Source organism: Sycon ciliatum, chromosome 5 (genome assembly GCF_964019385.1).
Source record: "Sycon ciliatum chromosome 5, ocSycCili1.1, whole genome shotgun sequence".
Classification (NCBI taxonomy): domain Eukaryota; kingdom Metazoa; phylum Porifera; class Calcarea; order Leucosolenida; family Sycettidae; genus Sycon; species Sycon ciliatum.
The window spans coordinates 21,838,172-21,865,571 of NC_088647.1; the positions used below are offsets into that span (position 1 = coordinate 21,838,172).

Genomic DNA, 27,400 nt, shown 5'->3' on the forward strand with positions numbered 1-27,400 from the left:
CCAGGAGACGCTTTGGTTTGGCTCTCATCAATATACTGTCGGAGATTGCTTAGTTTTGACAAGTGGTCGCCCAACACCGACTGGGGATGAGCCTGCTCGTCGTGGTGAAGGGGTTGCTGTCGTTTTGCGAGGCAGATGCAGGGAGGCATTTGAACGCGGAGGCTCTCGCTGGACGGCGGTCAGCTCCAGACTCCTGTCATTGCAGGTAAAATTCGTATGTGGTCGGAATCAGTCTGTGTCTTGCCTGCACTTCGCTGTGGCGTATGCCCCCACGTTTGTCAGGCCCCGTGAGGAGAAAACTCAATTCTACGCAGATGTCCAGTCCTTCATTGACAGTATTCCCAGGAACGATCAATTCGTCCTTCTTGGTGACTTGAACGCCCGTGTTGGCAGTGCTGGTGCGGATGGTGACTGGTCAAGTGTCAGAGGCCCTCATGGTTTTGGTCGAATGAACTCAGCTGGAGAGGATTTGCTCAATTTCTTGTCCAGAAATGGTACCCTCATATGTAACACGTGGTTTCGGAAGAATGATGTTCATAAGCATACCTGGTTTCATCCTCGATACAAACAGCCTCACTGCATTGACTACTGCATCATTCCTCAGAGCCGACGCTCCCAGTGTATTGATTGCCAAGTCATCCGGTCTGCGGAATGTGATACCGATCATAAATTCTTGGCTATGAAATTGCGCCTGGCAGAGAATCCCTGTTTCCATCGTACCCGTGCTGTCATCAGAAAACCCATTGCTGTGTCCAAGCTGTTGTGCAAGCCTGGCGGAGATGACGAACCGGACACTCGTAAGGTCTTTCGCGACATGCTGGATGCAGAGTTGGAGGGAGCCTGGTCGCATGAGCCATCCTTGGATGACTGGTGGACTACCATCAAGACAACAACTATCAAGGTTGCAGAGGATTGCTTGGGCAGAGAGAGCCGTAGACAGCCGGAGTGGTTTCGGGATAGTCAGGCAGAGCTTGAACCTTTCCTACTGGAGAGGGATCGGCTGTTTGCTGTTTGGGTGTCTACACGCAAAGTCAGTGATTGCAATGCCTATAAGTGTGCCCGCAGCTCCGCGCGGAGGGAAGTCAGACGCGTCAAGCAGGAATGGCTACTCAACAAGGCCCAGGATTGCAAACGTTTCAGCCTCACGTCCAAGGGTGGCTGGGAGTGCATCAGACACATCCAGGCTGCGTTTCAGGGACTAAAACCGAAGGTCACAACAGCGATCAAGAATTCAATGGGACAGGTTTGTGACACCCCCGAGGCCACGAACATGCGGTGGCGGGAGCACTTTGGGAGAGTTCTCAATATCGTCAGCGACTTTGACGTGGAAACCCTCGACTCTATTGACCAGCGTCCGGTCTTGGGGGAGCTTGCGGATGTTCCCGACCGTGTGGAGATTCGTAAGGCCATGCAAGCACTGAAGAACGGCAAAGCTTGTGGTAGCTCTGAAGTCTTTGCCGAGATGCTGAAGTATGGTGGTCCTGTTCTACTGGGTAAGCTGCAGGCATTGCTGGAGGAGGTATGGCGAGCTGGTCGAGTACCGCAGGATTGGGTGGATGCCATCCTGGTCCCTATCCCCAAGAAGGGTGATCTGAGTCTGACTGATAACTGGCGCGGGATTGCCCTTCTCGACGTGGTTGGCAAGCTTGCTGCACGGCTTATAGCGGACCGTCTGCAGCGTGTTGGGGAACAGTATCTGCCTGATTCTCAGTGCGGTTTTCGCAGAGGCAGGGGCTGCTCGGATATGGTATTCTCTGTTCGGCAAGTCGCGGAGAAGTTGCATGAGCATTCTTCCAAGGGATTCGCAGTATTCATTGACCTCCGAAAGGCCTATGACTCGGTGCCGCGGGCCGCCTTGTGGAGGGTGCTTGCAAAGCTTGGCGTACCAGAGGTGCTGGTTTCCGTAATTCGATCGTTCCATGTCGACATGTCAGCATCTATACGCATTGGTGGCGAGCTGTTGGAGCCGATTGCGGTGGGGAACGGACTGCGTCAAGGATGCACCATGGCCCCGATTCTTTTCAATTTGTACATGCTTGCTGTTGTCGAGAAATGGCATGAAGCAATAGCTGGTGACGACGAGATTGGACTATCAATTTGTCAGTTTCGTCAGGACAGACTGTTCAACACGCGTCTCCGAGCATACACCAGGGCTCCACTAACGGAATGCCAGTTTGCGGACGACTCTGCACTTCTTGCCAAGACTCACCCCGGTGCAGAGAGAGCACTCGCTGGGTTTGAGACTACTGCTTCTGCCTTTGGGCTCAAGGTTAACATGGCCAAGACAAAGTTCATGGCTATTGGGACTGGGGTGGTGAACGAGGACATGGCACCTTTAAACGGCACGGTGGAGCACGTGCACTCCTTTCGTTATCTTGGATGCCATGTGACACCGGATGCCAGGTGTACCTATGATGTGTCGCGTAGAATTGCTGCTGCATCGGGCGCTTTCCACAGTTTGAAGGATGCAGTGTTCTACAACTCGGACTTCACCATCGGCATCAGGCGTGTAGTCTATGGCGTCACTGTTATGGCTGTCCTCCTGTATGGTTCTGAGACTTGGACAACACGGCAAAGGGACCTGCAGCGGCTTGACGTGTTTCACCATCAGTGCTTGAGGATGATCTTGCACATCGGTCGTGCACGCCAGATTGATGAGCACATCTCCAATTTGCAGGTGCGGAAATGGTGGGGCGACTTGGAGCAGCCGGCTGACAAGATTCGCAGGCGGCGGCTGCAGTGGCTGGGCCATATGGCACGTATGCCGAGGGGCGACCGCATCCCTCGTCAGCTGTTGTTTGGCTCCTTGCCATCGAAGCGCCCACCCCATGGTCCGAGGAAGCGATGGAAGGACGTGGTGCGGACCGACCTGGCGGCAATTGGCATTGAGCCCAATTCCTGGCTCGACGTGGCAAGTAATCGCCGTGAGTGGAAGTCCCAGTGCCTTGATGGGGTGGATCGTATTGTACTTGCCCGTCAAGAGCCTGTCGACAAGCCTCTGCTTTGCGGTGTGTGCAACCGCAGTTTCCGCCGCCGTCAGGATATCGCACGGCATCGTTGTACATCGCGGCGTTCAATAGCAATTATAACCCGTGGGAATGCGCCGTCACGTCAGTCGTCGGGTCCTGGTGCCGCTTCCCGGAGACAGCGCTAATCCAAGAGCTGCCCCGTATGGGGCCACTTAGCCAGTCATGGCAGTGGAGAAGAAGAAGAAGGTGTGTGTGTGTGTGTGTGTGTGTGTGTGTGTGTGTGTGTGTGTGTGTGGTGGTGGACCAATTCACCTACCTTGGCAGTGTGCTCTCCTCGGATGGTCTTGCCTGTGCTGATGTCCGCTCTCGCCTTGCGAAAGCCTCAGCTGTGTTCGGAGCCCTCAAAGCTCCTGTCTTTGATAACCAGACCCTGTCGCTTCGCAGCAAGAGGCGTGTCTATGAGGCTGTCGTCCTCACGACCCTCTTGTATGGTGCGGAGACGTGGACCACCAAGGCAGGCCACCTCCAGAAGCTAAACACGTTTCACCATCAGTGTGTTCGGTCCATTGTGGGTATCGGCCGTCGTCAACAGTGGGATGATCGGATCTCAACGGCCACATTAGCAGCTACATTCGGTGTTGACCCTGATATCACCCGCATCATCCGTCGCCACCGGCTTCGTTGGCTGGGTCACGTCGGCAGGATGGACGACTCACGCGCACCGAAGCAATTGCTGTTCGGCGAGCTGCCTGCCCCCCGTCCTCGTCACGGCCCGAAGAAGAGGTGGCGAGATGTGGTATCGACTGACCTGGCGGACCTCGGCGTGACCACCTGGCTTGAGAGTTGCCAAGATCGTCCCGGCTGGAGACGAGTTGCGAGTAGCACCCCACCGCCACGGCCCGCTCCTGATCCTCTTCTATGTGTCTGTGGACGCCCATTTCGTCGACCAGGAGACCTGAAACGACATGCCAAGTTCTGCGCTCGTGTTCTCACTTGAACTTTCCGACATTCGCTATCATTGCGTACGCAATGGGCAAGATCAAGGTCAAGGTCAAGGTGTGTGTGTGTGTGGGTGTGTGACTTTTAATGTTTTCATATTATTGTTTCTCCTGACATGATGTGTGCAGTGGCTACGACTGTGTATTGTATACTGATGTATTATGATTGTGTTGTGCCAGTCTTTGTCACTTACAGTGACCTGTAGAACATGATGGGGACAGTGACTGTGTGACTTGCAATGGGAGTGCTTGCAGGCAGGCTTGGAGCTGCAATGTTTTCTGTGCGTATATCAGAGCATGGATGCTTGCAGTTTGGGTAAGGCGGTATGAATGTTGGTTGTGATTATCGGAGCATGAATGTTTGATGTACAGTGACGTGTACATTGGAGCAGAAATGATGACTGTGCATCGGAGCATAATATAATAATACACAGTTGTCTAACATCATGCTGTCTGATTGGTGCTTATACAATGTATAAGCTAATTTTAGGAAATTAGAGGCCACATGCCACGTACTGCTCCTTTCTCTCCGAAACTCAACACTTGCAAGCCAGACGCACAGGAGTAACAATGATTCCGAGACCTTTGGTCGGAGGAGTTACTTTTGCCCCGCCCCCACTTCCATCCAATATGCCACCGCCCCCGCTGTGCAGCATCTGATGGTACTGTGGTATTCAGTAAAAAAAAAAAAAAAAAAGATATGAAAGAAAGAAAAAATCATCAGTCACACCACCGGGACTCGAACCAGGGACCATTTACTAATAATAATATGTTATTTATTATTATTATTATTAGACACAATCTCATAGCATGTGACAAGCATAGCTAATGCAGGGACAGAATCCCCTGAGACAAGGGCGTTGAGCCAGCCACGGCAATAGTAAGCTAGGAAAACAAAGCAAATATGAATTAAAGCAGAAATTGAATGGAAAATTACAAAGAAAAACGATTAACGGAAGTGAGCACTATCAAAATTCGTGCATCACCCAGGTATTCGAGAATGTTCTTCGATGATAATTATTGCGTCTAGTTCAGTTGTGATAGTAGATCTTTAAACTGACCAATAGAAGAACAAGTTTTCAGACCGTATGGTAATGATAACCAATGAGAGTAGCCGGAAAACAAAGGGGACTTTAGATACTGGGCTGACTTAACAAGAGGCAGGGTGAGCGCGTTACGGGTTGAGCTTGTCGAAAACCAATTGTACTTCATCATGTGTGAAGGGGTTTTATGAAGAAATATTTTATGAACCAGTGTACAGAGATGGTGCTTATGACGAACGGAGAGAGGAGAAGTGTGTGCAAGTCGATAAAGGGCATCCGAAGTTGACTGGGACTAGAACAGCTTGCTTGTGGACTGCGCAGTTCTGGAGCAAGAATTCTGCCTGTGCGTAACTACCTATATGTACTTGTAGGAGAATGACGGTTGACTTCACAGTTTCGGAGCATGAATATTGGGTACGCAGAATGGCAGCATGATTGTCGGCTGAGGAGTTTCAGTGCATGAATGCTGACCTTTGGTATTATAGCATGACTGTTTGTAGATGCAGGTATTATGAGCATGAAGGCTTGCTGTTGATCTTGGACACACTGACCTGAATACCTGCAGTATGAGTGATGGTTGATGATGATTGTAGTGACCAGCTGTTGCTTAGCAACTGATTGAATTGGTTTAAACGCACTTTTTCTCTTTTTGATAGCCATTTTCGTAAATGAAAGAGTCAACACAAGCAAATGAATGAAAGGGAATTGGTCAACTCACCTGTCATAGAGTAATATTCCGTGAAAAGAGGTTTTCAGTAGAGACTAGGCCTTGACGGATTATGCTAATATTTTCGTGAAATTATGCTTTTCGCATTGCTGAAAAAAATTGCAGAATTATGCTATTTTTATGCTAAAAGTTATACATATTATGCCGCATTATGCTCACGTATGCTGCTAATGTATATGATGGTTCTGTGCAAAATAACAGGGGAATTTTTTTGTGGAGGGCGCTGTACTGTAGTAGCAAAAGTTCAACGGGGTCAATGCACCGTCCGACCTAGCTACGACCGTAGTGGACTGGACATGTTATTAAGGGAGTCGTAAACCTACGACTTCCTGGTGCATCAACTTGTACTTGTACTGGTAGAAAATGTACAACTGTATGGAATTTGATGCGAACAGGCGGATTATTCCAATTTATGCGATTCGTATGCAATTTGCCTCGAATTATGCGATTATTCGATTTTCAAATAATCTACGTGGAGATAAAAGTTTAATAATAGCTATGAAAAGTATGAATGCCGCAGACATCACCACGCAACATGACAATTTGTTCAAGGTTTGGTTTTGTGTGTTTCCAAAATCGATTTTCACGCTCCGATCATCAGTGGAAATACGGAACTAAAGAGATCAAGGGAAAAACAAAGGTTAAAGGGGAAGTTAAGGCAAAAATTAAAATTTCACCAATTGTAGTCTTCGGGGTGCTGAGTCGAATGGTCTTGGTCCGAGAAAGCTGAGACGCTCCCTTCCTACTTGAATCCCAATCGAACTCGCGCACTTCCACCGAAACTGGGTGACTGCGCCCTACGAGATGGGGATTTGTATGCAAAATGTCACTAAAAGCGCCATTTCGTTCTTATAAAAGCACGGATGACCGCGATTGGCCCATATGTTGTAGTCTTTTGGACGCTGAGTCGACTGGTTTTGGTCCGAAAAGGCTGCGATGCAGCGTTCGCCCCTAATTCCCAATCGAACATGGTTGAAGAAGCGGTCACGTGCTCCTGCGTACACCAGTCACCTGGTCACCGTGCCTGCAGGGTACAACTTACAGCCTGTTTTGACCTTTTTTGGGTGCAGTCCTGTCACTCGAGTTGAACCTTGGTGTGAAAGTTGTCGCCTGCTGGCGTGGTGACCAGGTGATTTTGGCACCCAGGAGCACGTGACCGCTTGTTCAACCATGTTTGATTGGGAATAAAGGAGGAACGCTGCATCGCAGCCTTTTCGGACCAAAACCAGTCGACTCAGCGTCCAAAAGACTACAACATATGGGCCAATCGCGGTCATCCGTGCTTTTATAAGAACGAAATGGTGCTTTTAGTGACATTTTGCATACAAATCCCCATCTCGTAGGGCGCAGTCACCCAGTTTCGGTGGAAGTGCGCGAGTTCGATTGGGATTCAAGTAGGAAGGGAGCGTCTCAGCTTTCTCGGACCAAGACCATTCGACTCAGCACCCCGAAGACTACAACTGGTGAAATTTTAATTTTTGCCTTAACTTCCCCTTTAAAAATCCAAAGAAGTGTGACACATGACGGGTAACTTGTGGTAAGTATTACAAAAAGTGAGAACTAAAATAAAGAGTAAGTGTGACAAACGGGCATGAACAGTGCAGAAACAACTCATGAACACGGGGTGCAAACTCACGAAAATAACCTAAGTGCTAAAACATGTTCTTTTTGCTTACACAAATCGGGCTTATGCGTACGAATACAAACAGCTTCAAGGACCTTCAACTGCTGGACACAACGGGCACGACACAGTACAGAGAAGTGGGAATCATCATACACACTCAAACAATCGGGACGAGATAACAAATGCAAGTACACAGCTGACTTCTTACGAACTTCACCCTCATCAGCTCCATCACCTTCCCTGCCACCTGACTCCTCCTCGTCCGTTTTATCACCATCACTGTGATGTTGCAGGCCTCCTGGTTAATACTATATTATGTATATAATAACACATGGTACGGAGGGCATTATGGCTGACTTATGCCCTAGTGCGTAGCCCGAGGTCGTGCACCGTAGCCCAAGGGCCGCAGGCCCGCGGGCTACGGTGCACGACCGAGGGCTACGCACTAGGGCATACAATCAGCCATAATGCACGATGCACCATGTGTTTATTATTATTATTATTATTATTATTATTATTATGAAATGACCCAAAGGCAATGTGCCTATCGAGGGGTTCATTTGATTGAAAGAACAGTAGATGTAGATGTATGTACAAAGAGAAGTAGGGATTGATGAGGAGAGAAATGGGGAAAATCAACTGCAAGGTGGCGCAATTCCGTTGATTGCATAAACATAGTCAGCTGTAAATTTCCTGAGGGCAGCTTTGAACTTATAGAGCGAGGCTTCCGATGTTAGACTGGGGGGTAAACAGTTCCATAGAATAGCAGTTCGGAACATGAAGAGAGACTTAGACAATGATTTAAATTTGGGAAGAATGATTATATTTGGTCGTCGCTCACTATTCGTAATCTTGAAATGGAAATCAGCAAGGTAATCACGATGATGGAAAACATATCTGTGAAAAGTAGTGAGACTGATGATTTGACGACGATAGGCTAGTGACTCTAGGGAGCATTTAGAATTTAAGACAGATTTGGAAGAAGTGTAATCAAATGCAATTTTTTTCTTTTTCAGTAGAGCTCTAGCAAACCTTGCCTGTAATTGATCAAGGGTGGTCATGGGTTTCTTATTAGATCCAAACGACCACACCGTACAGCTATATTCGATCACAGGTCTTACGAACCCTTTGTACAGTATGATCATTGCCGAAGGCGTAAGTTGCTGGGACATAATTGACAGTAGGTGCACTCGATATCTGAACTTCGAAGTTATTGAGGCGACATGTTTGCGGAAATCCAGGTTGTCGGTCAAGGTGATGCCAAGATGTTGCAGGTCAGAAACCACCGTTAATGGCGCATTGTACATTTGGTATTGGATTCCTGCAGTAGGTGTATCATTGATAGCTCTATGGCACAGCACGGATGTCTTGCTTGCTGAGAATTCACCTCCATTGTTCCTGCCCCATGTTTGACATGCATCGAGATCAGACTGCATGTTGGCTCTACTGGCGAGGGTGTCTTCAGGTTTGTAAGCCAGTAGGAGGGTGACATCATCTGCAAATAGATATTGCGTGCAATGTTGCATAGCGTTGGGCAGGTCATTTATATAGAGTAGGAATAGGAGTGGTGAAAGGTGGGAACCTTGAGGCACTCCGCAGTTGATGCTCCGCTTCTTCGATTTAGTGCTATGTACCTTCACTTCAATTTGTCGATCCCCTAAGAAGCTCTTCAGCCATTTTACTGACGAAGCTGTAGCAATCTTACCGAATTTCTTTAGGAGTATAGAGTGGTCGACCCGGTCGAAAGCTTTCCTGAAATCTAGAGATATCAGGTCAAAATTAGTGCCATTATCAATATTTACAGCCATTGATTGGGTTAGCAAGATAAGTTGGTCCGTTACAGACTTGTTGCGTACATATGCGAATTGACCTTTACAAATTACACCCTGGGTCATCAAGTATCGAAGTAGACGTTCCGAGAGAATCTTTTCCATTAGTTTCGCTATGCATGGGAGAAGGGATATAGGTCTGTAATTGGTAGGCTCTTTGGCGCAACCTCTATTCTTGTACACCGGTATTACAGTGGATGATTTCCAGGAGGACGGGAACACACCATCATCAAGGCTGTAGTTGAACAATACTGATAGTGATTGGGAAAGGATATCTGCGAATTGCTTTAGTATACGGTTTGTCAGGTTGATGTCTGATGATGATTTATGTTGTTGCAGCCTCTTTGCTGCATCGAAGACTTCAACAGGGCGTATGTTTCCGAATCCAAATTTGTTTCCATCGACGTCGGCTTCATTGATTGTTATACTAGTTGCTACAGTATTCGGCGGCGTTGACTGAGTGGTGCATTGGCGGGCAAAGAAGGTACACAGCGTTTCGGCCTTCGCTTGATCTGTTTTGTGAATTTCATTGCCGTTCTGCAGGTCTGGAATTGCCTTTTTATTTGTTTGGTCAATATTGCATATTGCTTTGGCACGTTTCCACCACGCATAGCCACCCTTTCTTTCCTTGCCAAGCATTGTGTATCCGAGCGTTGACAAGTATGTGTCCTTGGCGGCTCTTAATGACCGGTGGTACAGGTTGCGCGAGAGTTTGTATGCAGCTCGTAAGGAATCGTTGAGTGGCTCCTTTCGGTGGAGCACATAGAGGCGGTTAGTTCGCTGACGTTGCGTCTTAAGTTTTTTTGTGAACCATGGTTGGTTCGACTGGGTGTTTTTCCGGCGTGTGATGGTCGTTGCTGCCTGAATTGCCTGGTCCAGCAGTGCAGAGTAGGCCATGCATCTGAAACTGATGTGCACGTTGGTGCCCTGCATGCATTCGGTCAATGGTAGTGTGCTCAGTTTCTGCCTGAGGAGGTGCATGTCAACCTTTCTGGAGACTGCGGCTGCGTTGACAGTACTTCTAGAGTGGCGTTTCTCTGGTGGAGAATATGCGCAAAATAGAGGACAGTGGTCTGCAATGGGCATGGATGTGTAACATGAAGTGACAAGATGGGGCATATTAGTTAAAATCAGGTCTAGGGACGGATTAGAATCTTTAGTTGGCCTCGTTCCATGGTTCTTGGAGACCATAGTGAAGCCATAGTCGTCAAAGGCGGACTGCATGTGTCTACCTGCAGTGTTCGTAGGGTCTGCGTTGTTCATACATGCTACGTGCCTAGTTGTAGACAAGTAAGTAAACATGGTCAAGGGCCAGGGATCGGGAGGAGGAAGGTTCCAATCAGCTGTCATATGTATGAAGGGTCGAACAAGATCGGAAGGAGCTTTCTCGGTGGAATGATAGAACGGTTTGTGTCAGATTTACTTGCAGTTCCAGGAATATGTCTTTGCATTTTGGTGTTAGTGTTGCCTGTTGGGCGGTACGAACGTTAGCTGATTCGCTGCTGCTTTGGAGTTAACGTTGGCCGCAAACATCCTTGACCAAGTGGCACTAGTAAATAGACTAGCTTTGAGAGTACATTGTAAGTGTTCTTATTCGGAACAATGATACTTTTCACACAAATGTACATCTGAGATTTTGTTCGCATTGCTTTCAGTTTACTTGAGGTCCATTATGTACACTGGACAATCATGTAGCTAGGTACATTTGAAGTACATGTACATGTAGATGTAACTGTATATTTTGTAGGAGTTCGAGATACAATCTGATCACTTCCAGATAGGTAACTTTGTGATGCATGTTCACCTGTCGACTTGTTCGTCTTAATTGACTTGAATTTAGTAATGCATGGTAATGACATGCTGTGTGTTATTGTCACGTTGTTATAAATTACTTCTCCAATGTCGACATTGCTAGTAAAATATAATTGTTTTGGACGGTGCACGTAAGTAGTTTCGTTTTGTGTGGTGTGTGCGAGTGCATGTGGTGTCCTTAGGAATGGTCCCAAGTGTTCTATGTGCGCTGGAGTGCTGCCAATTATGTACCAGGTCACTGCCCAAAAGGCATGGCTTGGTGCATATTTGGCAGTGCACCAGCGTACGTAGTACGCCTGGGGTCATTCCTAATGGGCATGGGTACGTCGTACCCGGGCATTATCGTCTGATAATGCCCTGGTACGGTGCTGCTCTGATTGGCCAAATGCTAGCAACGACCTGACAACAGGCACGTGACATGTATGAAAGTATTGTACTATTATAGTATCTTGTACGATATTTATATGTGTATCTGTTTTGTTCCCTTTCTCTGTGCTTTATGTTCCTGGTTCTTGGTCTTTAGTTTGGTCTTTGTTAGTGCTTTGGTTTGACCAGTACTGTAATAATAATAATGTCCCAGAACATTACATTGGCGACGAAGATGAACTAGATTTAATAGTTATAGTCATATAGATGACCTGAGTAGGCCTCAGTGACAATGGCGCTCACAGGAGTAGGCCCGGCTTTGGAGCCGTTCGATCTCGAGGGTCCTGCCCATGAAGTTTCTGCAAGATGGCGCAGGTGGAAGAGATCATTCCAGTACTATGTGGATGGGCAGAACATAACATCCGCGAAGAGGCAGAGGAGTCTGTTGCTGTACTTGGCTGGTATGCCAGTACAGGAGAAATTCGAAACGCTAACAGAAGATGAGGATACCGACAATTTATTCGAGCGAGCTGTGAGTGCTTTGGACAAGGCTTTCGAGTTCGTGGCCAACAAGAGGTTCGAACGTTATAAGCTTCGTCAGATGTCACAACGGACTGGTGAAACAGTATCTCAGTTTTCGACCCGTTTGCTTGGGCAAGGCAAATACTGTGACTATGGCACCGACATGGAGGATCATGTATGCGACCAACTGCTCATAGGGATATCGGACAATCGCCTGAGAAAGAAATTGTTAGAAGTCGACGACCTCACTTTGGCGGTGGCCTTGAAAAAAGGTCGCGAGTATGAAACAACGGAGCAGCACGCACGTGATATGTCAACATCGACAAGTGCAAGTCACAGTGCAAGCCATGATGGGCATGGGTCTGGGTCCAGTTCGTACGGTACGGGTGAAGCTGCACCAGGAAGTGTGAATGCTGTGCACGGCGTACCCCAGCAAGAGTGTCACAACTGCGGAAAAGTTGGCCACTTCGCCCGCGACCGGAACTGTCCTGCACGTGGCCAAAGGTGTAGAAAGTGTGGCATAAACGGTCACTTCGCATCCAAATGCAACGGAGGTGACAAACAGCGTACAGGCAACACGCGTCACGCTCCCAAGTCGTCGGGAAAGGCAAGTAATAGTTTGTACAGAAAAGAAAATCACTCGGCAAATCAAATTCAAGATGTAGACGATTTTGTGTTTGGAGTGCGAGGAAGTAATTTGACACAGGCCTCTATCGATGTCAGCCTCAATAGTGTGTCGACGCGAGTGCTAGTCGATTCTGGAGCATCATGCAACTTGTTGGGAGAATCGACTTTGGGCCAGCTGCAATTGCAAGGCCTCGGTGTCACTTTGACGAAGTGCACCAGGAAGCTTTTCGCGTATGGAGCACACCAGCTGAATGTCGTCGGCAAGTTTACTGCAATTTTCCAATGCGGCTCAGAGCGCACTGAGGACGAAGTGATCGTCGTCAGAGGAGATGGAGAGTTCTTGCTGGGACGTAGTACTGCACTCAAGTTGAAGGCCTTGGTGCTACCTGACGTGAATCAAGTTGGCAGCGCCACAGCTAGCCCCAGTATCAACGATGAAATCAAGAATGAGTATCCTGGTGTGTTCAGTGGTGTGGGCAAGTTAATTGGCTACCAAGCACGTCTTCATGTAGACTCTGAAGTTCCACCTGTGGCCCAACGCCAGCGTAGGATACCATATGCGTATGAAACCAAGGTGGATGAAAAACTTCAGGAGTTACAGCAATCAGGAATTATTGAAGAAGCTGTGGGCCCGACGCCGTGGGTAAGCCCAATTGTGATAGCACCAAAGAAGCATGGCGACATCCGTTTGTGCGTGGATTTACGCCGGGTCAATGAAGCCATCGTCCGAGAACGACATCCGATGCCAACAACAGAGGAGTTGCTGCATGAAGTCAATGGCAGCACGGTGTTTTCGAAGATTGACCTGAAGTGGGGATTTCACCAAGTAGAGTTGGAAGAAGAGTCCCGCTACCTGACAACTTTTGCTGCAAATGGGAAGTTGTACCGGTTTCGTCGACTGCCATTTGGTATAAGTTCAGCACCAGAGCTGTACCAGAAGATCATCAGCGATGTGATCAAGGATTTGGCCGGTTGCAGAAACGGAGCTGATGATATCTTGCTACATGCGGACTCACTGAACCAGCATGATGTGAGGGTTCATGCATTGATGAATCGCTTGCAGCAGGTCAACCTCACAGTCAACCCAGCAAAGTGTGAGTTCGCTAAGAGCTCCATTGAGTTCTTCGGCTTGCAGATATCTGACAAGGGCATACAGCCAACTCCGGAAAGGATACGATCCTTGGCAGAAGCATCCAGGCCGAGCAATGCGTCGGAAGTAAGAAGCTTCCTCGGTACAGCCGGTTTCAGTGCAAAATTCATCCCTGATTTTGCTACAGTTGCTGAGCCACTGCGTCGCCTCACGGTCAAGGGAGCTCAGTTCAAGTGGACTACAGAGCAACAGCAAGCGTTCGACCACCTGAAGCGACTACTGGTGTCCAGCTCAACACTGGCATACTATGATGCTGAAGCGCCGATCGAGTTAGTGACGGATGCCAGTCCAGTTGGGCTCGGAGCTGTGCTTGTCCAGAAGCAGGATGGTGTTTGGCGGCCAGTTGCGTATGCGAGCAGATCACTGTCAGCGGTAGAGCGGAGGTACTCGCAGACCGAGCGAGAGGCTCTTGGTATTGTCTGGGCGTGTGAACGATTTCACACCTATCTGCTAGGCAGGGAGTTTACACTCTGCACCGACCACAAGCCGCTGGAAGTGATTTATTCGGCAAGATCCAAGCCCAGTGCCAGGATCGAGAGATGGGTCCTGCGCCTACAGCCGTACAGCTATCGAGTCAAGCACATTCCTGGAAAGACGAACATCGCTGACGCTTTATCTCGCCTGCCCGTTGCAGCGGCGGATCCAGGAATCAGCAGTGATGAAGAGTCGGTTAGACTTATCACTCAGACAGCAGCACCCATCGCTATCGGTATCAGAACGATTGAACGTAGCTCAGCTGAAGATGAAGAGCTATCTGCTGTTCGCAAGTGCCTTCATGACGGATCTTGGGATGGTCTGCCAGCAGCATACCGTCAGGTCCGAGGAGAATTGACTGTTGTTGGCAAGGTGGTGCTCAGAGGTCAACGCATTGTTATCCCTACAGAGTTGCGACACCAGACCGTGCAGTTGGCACATGAGGGCCACCAGGGCATCGTGAAGACGAAAGAGCATCTACGGTCCAAGGTTTGGTGGCCAGGCATGGATAGCGAGGCCGAGAAGCTCTGCAAGTCGTGTCATGCCTGCCAAGTGGTTGCAGCGCCAGCCAATGCACCGCCAGTCAAGTCCACTCCTCTTCCAGATGCGCCATGGCAGCATTTGGCTGTTGACTTGCTGGGTCCACTACCGTCTGGCGAGCACATTGTGGTGCTCGTGGATTACTACAGTCGATATTTCGAAGTAGATGTGGTCAAGTCAACATCAGCTGAAGCTGTGATTCCGATGATTGAAGCCCAGTTCAGCCGACACGGTATCCCGACGAGTTTGCGTACGGATAATGGCCCACCTTTCAACTCGGAAGGGTTTGCGAAGTTTCTACATGAGTGTGGTGTTCAACAGCTTCGTACTACACCACTGTGGCCGAGAGCTAACGGTGAAGTTGAGCGACAAAATCGATCCCTGATGAAAGTGATCCGTGCTGCATATGCGGAAGGAAAGACGTGGAAGCGGGAGGTTCAACGATTCTTGATGGCATACCGCTCAACGCCACATAGCACCACCGGAGTTGCTCCAGCTGAGTTATTGTTTGGGCGCAAAGTGCACTGCAAGTTACTAGCCCTCGGTGAACCAGCAACAAACGAGGCCGTCAGAGATCGTGACAGCGAGCGTAAGCAGAGTATGCGTGACTCTGCAGATGACGCCAACCATGCCACAAGCCAGTCAACGCAGATAGGTGACTCAGTACTGCTAAAGCGTTCGGAGACACGGTCGAAGGTCGACACACCATTCCATCACCAACCTCATGTGGTGGTTAGTCGGAATGGGGACCAAGTAGTGGTTCAGGCACCGGATGGGAAGCTTGTGCGGAGGAACGTACAGTTCACCAAACCATTCCGGCAGCAGCATCCAGCTGAACCTAGCCCCGAAGTGCAAGAGGCACCCCAGCATCGTGCGGAGCCCCGCAGGTCAGACAGGTTAAGCGTGAAATGCTAAGTAACCTGTCCGGCCCTTGTTCTGTTCTGCATTGACTAGGCTGTGTGACAGTTGTGTTTGACTGGTCGTTCGGCTAACAATGTATGAGCTTGCATTATACTGTATATTTACATATTTTATGACATGGATTGATAGAACGCTTTTGGTTATTCGTCGCGTTTTGGACAGCCTATTTTGGTTTATTTAGTTTGTTGAAATGCTACGTTGAAGTTTGCTATGGTCAGTATTTCTATGGACTGTAGTTGTAGACTTTCGAGAAAAGGAGGAATGTGATGTTGCAGGCCTCCTGGTTAATACTATATTATAGTATTGTACTATTATAGTATCTTGTACGATATTTATATGTGTATCTGTTTTGTTCCCTTTCTCTGTGCTTTATGTTCCTGGTTCTTGGTCTTTAGTTTGGTCTTTGTTAGTGCTTTGGTTTGACCAGTACTGTAATAATAATAATGTCCCAGAACATTACAATCACCACCAGCCGTCTCATCGTCATCCGCCGCCTCGTCATCACCCGCCTCGTCGTCATCTGTATCCTCGCCGTCATCCGCCTCGTCGTCATCTGTATCCTCGTCATCCGCCGCATCATCACCCAACTCATATTCACCACCAGTCAGTCGTCTGATACCATCCACGTTCTCCTTCCTACGTCTGTCCCGTGCCACTGTCCTTACCTCATCTGCGTCCCGAGATTGTGTTCCGTTTTGCCCCCGGCTTCCGGTCTCCTTCGATGCTCCGCGTGGGCCTTGGCCATTCCTAGCATATATTTCGGTTGAATAATTGGCGGTCGACCTCCGTGGTCTCTGGACCCACGGATCAAGCGCCTGAGGGTGCTGCGGTGTCCGCACAGCCGGATACTGTGTCGAAGAAATGGGATCAATTTCTGTGATTGGCGGTACTGTCGTTGTTGCCGACTCCTCCCCAACCCCAGCCACCAACGGCACTGGTGGTGGCTCCGGTGGCGGCAAGGGAAACGGTGGAGAAGGCACATTCGGTTGGCTTAGTGATTCACCACTCTTCCTCTGCACCGTGTGTTCGACTTGCTCTGGTTGTGTCAGTGGTAGAGGGAGCGGGTTCTTGCGTGGTCTTCCCCGCTTCGGGCGCTTCGCTTTTGCTGCGTCCGGCAGCATGTGAAGTGGCACATGCTGCTTGATACGTGCGCTCAGGTGTTGAAGGGTCCTACCAACGTACCGGCTATCACAATTCCGGCACTCAAATTGGTAGACCAAGTGGCTCAATAGGTGGGATGGTAGGACATCCTCACCGTGAACGCACGTGTCGTAGTGAACACAGGGATGAAGTGCGCCGCAAAGTATGTTTGTGTAACTAGCGTTTTGATTGTGCGGCACAATGTCTGTGATGCCTCTCCTTTCCAAGGTAAGGAAAGGTAGACTGGGCAACGACTTGGACCTATGATGACGACATTTGGTTTTGATGCTGATTTTAGTAGCTTGTTTAGCAGTTCCTCCGGGTAACCATTTTTGAGAAACAGATTTCAGAAAACCTAGCTCATCCTTGAGTCGAGAGGGGGAACAGATTCGCCGCGCTCTATCCACCAGATTCTTCACAAAGTTGACCTTATACAGGAAACACACAAAACCAAACCTTGAACAAATTGTCATGTTGCGTGGTGATGTCTGCGGCATTCATACTTTTCATAGCTATTATTCGATTTTGGTAGGAATTATGCGAAAAAATTATGCTAGCATAATCTGTCAAAGTCTAGTAGAGACATGGAAATAAGCCAGGCCAGGAGACGAAATATCCGAAACAGCTCATGCAAGAAGCAATTCCAAAGAAGGAAGTTCCTCGTGCATGCACATCCGAAAAGGCTGCTACATGTCTGCCATGCACACGCACGCGGCCGGCCACGCGATGGTAGGAGCCATGGCGCCATGGAGTACGAGCTCGTACATGGTCCAGGTACCGATCACCATGCGTAGAAACTTACGTAGACAACGTGTCTCAATAGCGATGTCGTTAGCTCTTACCATGTGAACACAATAATAGAAAAGCTGACAGGATCCCTTTCCTAAATGTATTTTTTCTATCAAACTTATCTTATCTTACCATGGCTTACCATGGCTTACCATGGCTGTCTGACGGCCACTTTACACTTGATGAAATGCTCATTTACATTGTTATGTCTTAGTGTTAGCTTGTAACTTGTTTCAGATTACATGTAGTAGTGTGACTGTTCCTGTACTGTCTTTTAACAGCCAACTTTCTATCATTCTTCTCCAACATGTACATCCCTGATGATGCCCTCTTGGGTGAAAATGTGGACAATTTCAACTATACGTGGTGTAGCCAAGGACTGTTTGTGTGTTGTGAGTTGGGTATACGGAAAATATGACAAGGCTATAGTGGAGTTTCAAAGTTCTTAAAAAACTTATCTGCTTCTGTGTATGTTTAACAGTATAGTGATTTCCGGGTCAGTTTCCTCCTGTTCGTCCTTTGATTAATTGTGTACTTAAGACTGCAGACTGTATCCTTTAGTACAGAGTTTTCCCTTCAATCGTCGTGACGTCATTACACATAACACTGTAGACATAACAACCCAGTGGCATTGAGTTCAGAATGGAAACCTTTACACAAGAGAGAGATTGGAAGCTTTGTTACAACTCTAAGTTTCACGTATTACTACGATCATCAGGCAACCTTTACCAATAGAATACACAGTCTTGAGATCCAGAGCCAGCTCCTGAAGGGTTGTATGACCCCAGGACCAGGTGGATTACAGGGACACTCATTTGCCAATACCCAATTTCAGCACCATGGGAGTATAGTCAGTATTGCCTGTAGCGTTGGTGTTTGATTTTGATAATGCGATAATATTACTATGACCGATACTGCATGCAATGTATCATTGTATGCGAGTGGGGTGTCAAACGACTCAGCGCGCCGTGCACATACGCACTACATACAATCATGTACAATGTCATGTAGCTGGCTGTAGCTCCTGACACACAAAATCAGGATTTCCTCATGATGGAGGCATATTTTGGCAACTTGTACAAGCAAAACTCACCAAACAACACTCACTGGACAAGTTCTTCACGAAGAAGTAACACCCTGTTCTCCTCTGACATCGCTGGATTTTACATCAATCACTATAACCGATGTATGCATCTCTAGCTCTGTGCGGTATTCGTCTGGCAGTTCCAGCTACATATTGGGCCTCCAGCCACAGACACAGCTCCCACATTTGCAGCGGATCACGTTAGGAATCATTTCCTTCTTACATGACGTGTAGAAAAAGACATTTTGTCGGAGATTCTCCCACATATCCACTATGAGATAAACAGCAATGTAGAATACAGACTTCACTGTATGTAAACTATGCTACACATCAACACTGTCTAACTGCATCGTCACACAATCAACCACTACATTGACTAAGAGTGATCACGTGACATTCATGGACATTATCATTGCTAGTATCATTTTACAAAAGCTACGTAGAACACAGAAACGCAGTGCACACTATCACGTGACGGAGATTGGCTCAATCATGGTCAATGACTCAGAGCAACTCACTCTACAGAGTTTGGGCAGATTTCAATGTTTGCCAAATTAAAGACCGAAAATGGCCGGAGAAACATTCTTTACTGGTATGGAGTCATAATTTCACGACATTCCTGTTTGGCCATTGCTGTTGGAAATGAACAGATCTGGGTAGTGTGGTTGAACACAAACTTCGTAACTACACGTACCTGATTGTAGTATGTAAGTTTCATGATGACAGTGTGAACAAGGTGGACTACCCACTGTATGGGAAAACAGTACTCCAGGCTCACTGCAACCATGCACCGGTTGCCGGGTAGGGTCTCGATCCTGTGCCCATTTGAACCGTATGGGGCTATACCCCTGTTCAGACACTGATTACTCTATTGGAGCATTACAGGAATATTCCCTGATCTCGTGGTTCAAATTGTCGCAAGACCGGGCCCGCCAACCAGTTTATGGTTTCAGTCAGGAACACTGTTTTCCTATACTGTGGGTCCTACGCCTTGTTCACGCTGTCATAGTGAAAACATGGGCCGACTCAAGTGGTACCGAATACTACCGAGTCCCTGGAATGGAGTCAGTGACTCACTGGTTCATTCATTGACACATCTATGATCTACATCCTGTCAAAGTTGTCACGGCAATGACATCATGTGTGCAACGAAAACTAATTCAGTTTTTCACAGTTGTTTCCTTCTTTGAATGAATGGAATTTTATGACCATGTACCAGCTGGAAGTGTGTTGGTCAGTGTATCCAAGACGTGATCGAGGCAAACGTCAGGTCGTTGAACGTCAGTATCATCAGTGAATATTGTGGCAAATGTAACACGTTCTGACCCGTACATCATCTTGGAAATAAGTTAGTGGACAACAACGCATACTGCGGTGTAAACCTTTGGTCCTTTCCTTCTTCTAAGTAATTCTACTCTAATCTTGGCTTCAGATCAGACTGGCAAAGAGCCATGCTTCTCTCACCACCATCATCTATACTTTACGCACGTGGCCTAGTAGATGCATGGCTGATGATACTCACATAGCTGACTGATACCTGTACATCAGGTAGTGTCTGGTGCATAGGCGAACACTCATCCACGACTTGGCTGGTATTGTGACGTAGGTTTCGTGCCTCCAGGACTCATTGCTCACTGTGTGATCAACCATGCGTAAGCTGCACTACAGTGTATACGTTATGAGTGTGATGTAGCAGTTAGCTATGTGCATATCACCAGACATTCATCCACATGATGCTATACGCAAACAGAGCAGAGTAGGAATGGGTGATTAGGATAATGATGTACATGTATGCAGTCCTGGAATAGAATCGGCCTGCGACAGACCACCTATAACTCTTGATCAATTACAGGCAAGGTTTGCTAGAGCTCTACTGAAAAAGAAAAAAATTGCATTTGATTACACTTCTTCCAAATATGTCTTAAATTCTAAATGCTCCCTAGAGTCACTAGCCTATCGTCGTCAAATCATCAGTCTCACTACTTTTCACAGACATGTTTTCCATCATCGTTATTACCTTGCTGATTTCCATTTCAAGATTACGAATAGTGAGCGACGACCAAATAAAATCATTCTTCCCAAATTTAAATCATTGTCTAAGTCTCTCTTCATGTTCCGAACTGCTATTCTATGGAACTGTTTACCCCCCAGTCTAACATCGGAAGCCTCGCTCTATAAGTTCAAAGCTGCCCTCAGGAAATTTACAGCTGACTATGCTTATGCAATCAACGGAATTCCGCCACCTTGCAGTTGATTTTCCCCATTTCTCTCCTCATCAATCCCTACTTGTCTTTGTACATACATCTACATCTACTGTTCTTTCAATCAAATGAACCCCTCGATAGGCACATTGCCTTTGGTTCATTTCATAATAATAATAATAATAATAATAATAATAACGCTCTTATTAGCATCGCGAATCGGGCGATCCGCACTGTTTTTGGCTTCCGTCCCACTGCCTCCATCCAACCCATCTTAGCTAGACAGCACCTAACACCGTTAAATATCTGCTATGCTGCCAACCTCTATGTGTTTCTACATAGATGCATAAATGCTCGTGCTAGTCCCCTACTTTGCCGACTTTTCACTCCTCGTGCTGTCTCATCATCCCGCACTGCTAGAATTACCCGTTCTCAGGAATCGCTCGGCCTGGTACTTCCCCGTGCCAGATTGTATTTTGGCTATCACTCTGTATCTTATCTCGGAGCTGACCGATGGAACTCCCTCCCTGCCGCGATTCGCACCATATCCCTGCCTGCTGCATTTCGCTCCGGTATCTTCACGTGGCTAGGGCACCCTGTAAGAAGACCATAGGTCTGTGGGGACTGCCCTAGTAAAATATGAATAAATAATAATAATAATCTACCGTAGGAGAACATTTTGCGTGTGTGAGTGAGTGTGAGTGAGTGTGAGTGTGCTAGTTCGGTTGGTGGGTACACTTATGCCAGACAGTGTTGGGCCTGTTGCCAACGGGCTCGGCTGCTTGAAGGTGTATTGTTGTACCTACCACCTTTGTTGGTTTCAGGGTTCATAATATACTTTCTATTTGAAGTATACATACCTGTTAACCATGGACTGCTTCTGGCTAGATTAACTCTTGTGTAATCAATGGTGCTAGTGAAGCTTATATCAGATCCACTCTGATTTAGCCACCCACACTAGTACCAAGTATTACCTTCACTGGGGGCAGGGGTACCTGCAGTTGGATCCCGGGACGGATACCCTGATGCCGTCAATCCTTTTTCTGCACCTTGTCCTCACCCACTTAGGGCGTTCAGACTACCGATAAAAAGTGACCGATTGGGAAAGTCGGCAAGGTGATTTGATCACGTAACGTTACTGGCACGTTACCGGTGGGAAAGTTTTACTGCCGCGGCTGCTGCGGCAGTAAACTTTTACCGGCAGTAAAAAAGTGCTCAGGCTGCATGCGCGCTGGGAAAAAAGGGAGAATGCCTTGTCAGTGCCGCGGTGAGAGCTGAAAACTTCACAGTAACGTTAGTTTGTTATCGGTAGTGTGAATGTCCTTCACGGTTTATCGGCATTCACGGTTTGACGGGGTTCACGGTAGTCTGAACGCGCCCTTACTGAGGTGTGGTGAGCCCACAAGTACTCAAGTGGGATCATTTCAAGTCCACCCTAGTTTGGGGATTTCAGGGGGTGTCGGCCGTTGGGTGGTTCAATGGCCAATTGAGTCATCTTTCCAAGATTCCTTTTGAGTCTCTCTCCCCTCTCCCGGGGAGACCCACGTGACCAGTTTTGGCAGTTAGCAAGTACAAGTACAAGCGTGTGTGTGTGTGTATGTGTGCGTGTGTGTATGTGTGTGGATGTGTGTGTGTGTGTGTGTGCGTGTGTATGTGTGTGTGGGGGGGGGGGGTATGTGTTATTTGTTTCATTGCAATAGGAGAAATTCTGTGGGTGCAGATCAACTACTTTTGCACATGTGCGTGCTTTTCTTGCGACTGGCGCATACATGGCACATGGAATGATGGTGTGCGTGCCTGTGTGTGTGTGTGTGTGTGTGTGTGTTTCATGCGCGTTTCATCACCAGTGTGTTCGCATCATCGTTGGCATCTCCAGGTGGGACCAGTGGGACAACCGCGTCAACTCCATTACCATGGTCAGAACTCTTGGCATTGACTGTGATGTCGCGGACATCATCCGAGAATATCGACTGCGTTGGCTTAAACATGTTGGCCGGATGAACGACGACCGTATGGCGAAGCGAGTTTTGTTTGGGGAGCTTCCTGCAACGCTCCCTCGCCATGGTCCACGCAAGCGGTGGTGTGACGTGGTCGTAGATGACCTCCACTCCATCAGCCCCCCCCCCCCCCCCCCCACTGTGCTTTCTTTATGCTGGTTTGCTGCTGCCCAGGATCGCTCTGCCTGGAGGCAGATTGCTCATCGTCGTCCTCCCGCCCGTGCTCCCCTGATCCTGACGTGGCTTCCGTTGCGTATGTGGAAAGGTCTGCCGCCGTCCCGGGGATCTCTAGCGCCACGCTCCGTACTGCAAAGCTAGCAGACAGTCCATTCGCTATCATTGCCATGGGCAATGGGCACGTTCAAGGTTCAAGGTGTGTGTGTGTGTGTGTGTGTGTGTGTGTGTGTGTGTGTGTGTGTGTGTGTGTGTGTGTGTGTGTGTGTGTTGTTTTGTGCTCCTTGGGAGCAGGTTACACTTTCTGAGCTCCGTGTTCTTGGCTTTCTCCCAAGTTTTCTGCCTGCCCAGGGCGACTCTGGCGTAGCCAGAGTCGACCCTGGAGCACCCTCGCACACTGCCAAGGTAGTGCTGCATGATTGGAGCGCGGAATCGCGATGTAGCTTGCAGGACAATTTACTTCGATATTGTCACTGCTGCGTCGGCCGTGGTCCACCACTCGCAGTGGAGTAGCTGTCCCTCGAGTGCTGTGAAGAATCCAAGCTCGAAGAATGCAGTGGTGGGAATTGAGGATTGGCTGGTGGAGTGCTGGAACAGTTCGTTGTTTTCAGTGGAGTGGACAAGCGAGTGCGGAGAGGAAGGTCCCAATGGCGGAATGGTGGGAATTGAAACTTCAATATTTCGTCGTCATGAGTGCACTGGTCAAGCGTTGTGGAAGTCTGTCGGATTTGTGAGGCCTTGCCCTGCCGCTTACATCGTCAACGTGGAAGAACTGCTAGTGGAGTCCTGGTGGGATTTCGGATGCCCACACTCCTTTTGCTTGGTGGATTCTTTCATGGACAGTGTTTTTTCGTGACGTAAAATTTTGAATTTTTTTTCCTTCCTGTTCATTTTTCAGTCGTTGTCACTGTAGCTGTCAGGTTGTTGTTACTGTACAGCAGTCGTCCGTTCTGCTCCATTGTTTCATCTGTTTTGCCAGTTCTGCTAGCTGTTTCTCTTTATTTGCCACTGCCCCTCATAGTGCTCATGCTTGGGTGGAGGGCGGCGTGACCCGTATAGGGTAGCTGTATCATAGTAGTATCATAGTAGTAGTGTGTGTGTGTGTGTGTGTGTGTGTGTGTGTGGTGTGTGTGTGTGTGTGTGTGTATCAGCTTCCTGACTTTTCTTTCATTCTCCTGGGTGGTTACCAACAGCCAGTGCATGCTGGAGTATGTGGTGTGATGTGTGTGCGGGGAAAAAAAAATGAAAAGACCAAAAATAGGGATTCACTGGCCAGAAAATGTCACTCCAAATAGCTGTATGGTGTAGACCAGGCTGAATAGTGACGGTCAATTCTTCAGCCTTGCAAGCTGTTGAATGGTGTAATCCCAGCACAAGTTGCTGTGGCTTCTGCCGTAGCATTGCTATCATCGCCTCCGGCGATGGGCGTCAAAGGTCAAGGTGTATCAGCCTTGCAAGCTGTATTTTGGTGTAATCCCAACACAAGTTTCTATGTCGAACATATCTCTTCGCTATCATCGCTTCGGCGTTGGGCAGGTCAGACGTGTGTGTATGTACATGGCACTCAATCTGCGGACGAAACTGTTTCGTTCTTTGTGGACTCATCAGCGCAGCACAGAGAAAATGAGGCAGAACCTGATAGCAATGAAAAATAAATTTTCCAGCCAGATTTTAACCAGGCCCGAACGTACCCTGCCAGAGTGCTCAAACTGACAATTCAGTGAGCTGTGCATAACGCAAACAGCAAAGGCACTACTACCCCACCATACTTGCCAACCACATGAGAGTACTAGATACCTGTATGTACATGTACATGCATGCTGTTAGTTGTCAGCATGTTACAAGGCGGAGGACCACCACGTTGGGAAATAGTGATCTTTCTACAACCATCCACAGTTGGTAGAGCCACGGTGTTGATGACTATGATCATCTGAACCAACAATCATGTACATGTAATGCAATTGCATGTACATGTATTACGGAACCTGGTTCAAGGACATCCCGCATAAGGAACAATACTCATTTGTCTCATTTGACATCGTCGAATTCTATCCACCGATCCAGATTCCTCACGTGCAATTATCATGACAATATCCTAGCGGCATCTATCTCAGAGCAGCTCCTCAGAGCGACGCTCGAGTTTGCAACGGAATTCACCGCCAATCCCCAGCGTGGCGTCGATACTATTATGCATGCCAGAAAATCCTTATCATTCAAAGGCGACTCGTGACAAGGTAGGGGCCAAGAAGAACAGAGAAGATTTATTCGACGTCACGATTGGGAGCTATGATGGCGCAGAAGTGTGCCAACGGGTAGGAGCGTTCCTGCGTAAGCGTGTTGCAGGTACATGTCATGTATGTTCGGACCCCGTCAGCATAGGCCTGTGCCACAACGATGACCTTGCAGCATTCAAGAACATGACGGGACACGAGGCAGACTCCATCCGCAAAGTATCACGAAGCTGTTAAAAGACTTCGGCTTGAGAATGACGACCAGCAAGAACCAGGAAACGGTCAACTTCCTTGACGTTACCTTCAACCTCGCAAGTGGCCGCTACGAGCGGTACAGAAAACCGAACGACGCACCGAGATACATCAACACCGAATCAAACCACCCGCCAACAATCATGCAGAGATTGCCGGCAATGATTAACAAACGAGTGTCAAGTATTTCGCGCGACCCAGAGGCCTTCAACAATGCTGCACCCGCCTATAAGAAAGAGAAAGAGAAAGAAAGAGAGATGAGAGAGAGAGAGAAAGAGCGAGAGAGAGAGAGAGAGAGAGAGAGAGAGAGAGAGAGAGAGAGAGAGAGAGAGAGAGAGAGAGGAGAGAGGAAAAGAGTGAGAAAAAGAAGAAGATGACGCGCACACACAAAACCACGACAAAAACTAAATACAGAACTGGATGGTAAAACAGCTACATTGTATTTTATTGCTAACATCATAACATGTAACCAACAACACCAGCAGAAACGTTTAAAAAAGCTATAATTATAGGTAACTAGCAGCACCCCAGGCCAGCGTTGCCTGGCCGAATGTGGCATGCGGGTGAAGCAAGTACATGAACAGCACACGTGCTCAGCACGTGGTGGTGGCCAGACCGCTGAAGTCCTGGTGAGGGAGGTTCTTTATGGTTGGAAGGAGAAGGAGGGACGTCTGTTACGCCTTCGGGAGGCTGGTCAGGGTTGTCCATCACCTGGTGGCGGATGAAGCGGCTCAAAAAATTCATAAACTTACGAACAAAAGTGCGATGCGCTCTTCACTGCAGATCAGATGCAGAGTGCAGTCAGTGCAGATCTTTTGTATCCTTTTGTTGCAGATGTTTCTATTTGCAGAGAACGGTTCACGTGGTCCGCAGCGCTTGTGCGGCTGCTAGTGCTACCTATGGCCTAGGCTAGGTGGCTACATGATTCGCACGCTTCGCGTGCTCAGTGCTTCTGCGCGCGGCTGCTACTGCTACTCGTACTGATAGTATAAGCGTTACCACCTACACTGTTTACATGTTCGCGCTCGCACGCTTCGCGTGCTCAGCACTTGGCGGTGGCTACACGATTCGAACGCTTCGCGTGCTCAGTGCTTCTGTGGCTGCTTCCGCTAGCTACACGATTCGCACGCTTCGCGTGCTCAGTGCTTCTGCGGCCGCTAGCTAGCTACACTGTGCTACACTGTTCGCACGCTTCGCGTGCTCAGGGCAGCGCTGCTCCGCAGCGCTTCAGCGTGACACAAAAACACACGTCACAGGTGCCTCTTCTTTATAAGGAGCGTGACACACACACACACAGACACACGTCACAGGTGCCTCTCTTTTATAAGTAAAGATGGATAGTTGCTAAGGGTATGCGCCCAAGAACGCAACAGCGCAAGTTCATAAGTGGCATAAGAACTATAAAACAGAGAGGTTCCAGGCTGTCCAAGAGAGTGCTCAATACTGAGAGGTAGAGCTGGTTCAAACAATAGGAGGACAGAGAAAGTGTTTTTACTCCGAGTTTCACGCACCAAGCGATCATCAGAAAACAGTAATGAGAATCTGGATCAGTATTGATTTATATAGGCACAAAGCAAAGTGTAAAAACTAGATAAGCACTAAGAATAAGAACTAGATTATTGACAGCCATAACTGGTTAGAAGGCTAAACAGGTTTGGGTTAGAGCCTGGTGATGAACAATGTGGACAACTGTTTGGCTAGCAGTCTAGTACTGTCAAGTCTGAGAAGATACCCCCCCCCCCCCCATTCTTGTAGGATTTTTCAGCGGATATGCGCCATAGCCACAAAGCCTAGAATACACAAACATATACGCACACAGAAACACGCGTGCGCACACTCACAAACACACACACACGGAGGGTAGGCCAGCCACCTCTTCACTCTCAAGGAAAGCAGCGTTTGCACTAGGCACCTGCGGCGGTGCGCACAT

The 27,400-nt window shown here is 48.2% G+C and overlaps 2 protein-coding genes across 2 annotated transcripts in view; both read left to right on the forward strand.

The window, feature by feature from the left end:
* LOC135816899 (uncharacterized) overlaps positions 1-3,154 on the forward strand; it is a 3,171-nt gene extending 17 nt beyond the window's left edge. Inside the window, exon 1 of the mRNA XM_065330001.1 lies at positions 1-3,154. This exon is cut by the window's left edge and continues 17 nt beyond it. Within this exon, the coding sequence (XP_065186073.1) occupies positions 1-3,154 (3,154 nt within the window).
* Positions 3,155-11,660: 8,506 nt separating this feature from the next.
* LOC135816900 (uncharacterized protein K02A2.6-like) lies at positions 11,661-15,596 on the forward strand. The gene has a single exon (XM_065330002.1). It carries the CDS (start codon positions 11,661-11,663, stop codon positions 15,594-15,596), a length of 3,936 nt encoding a protein of 1,311 aa, XP_065186074.1.
* Positions 15,597-27,400: the final 11,804 nt, after the last annotated feature.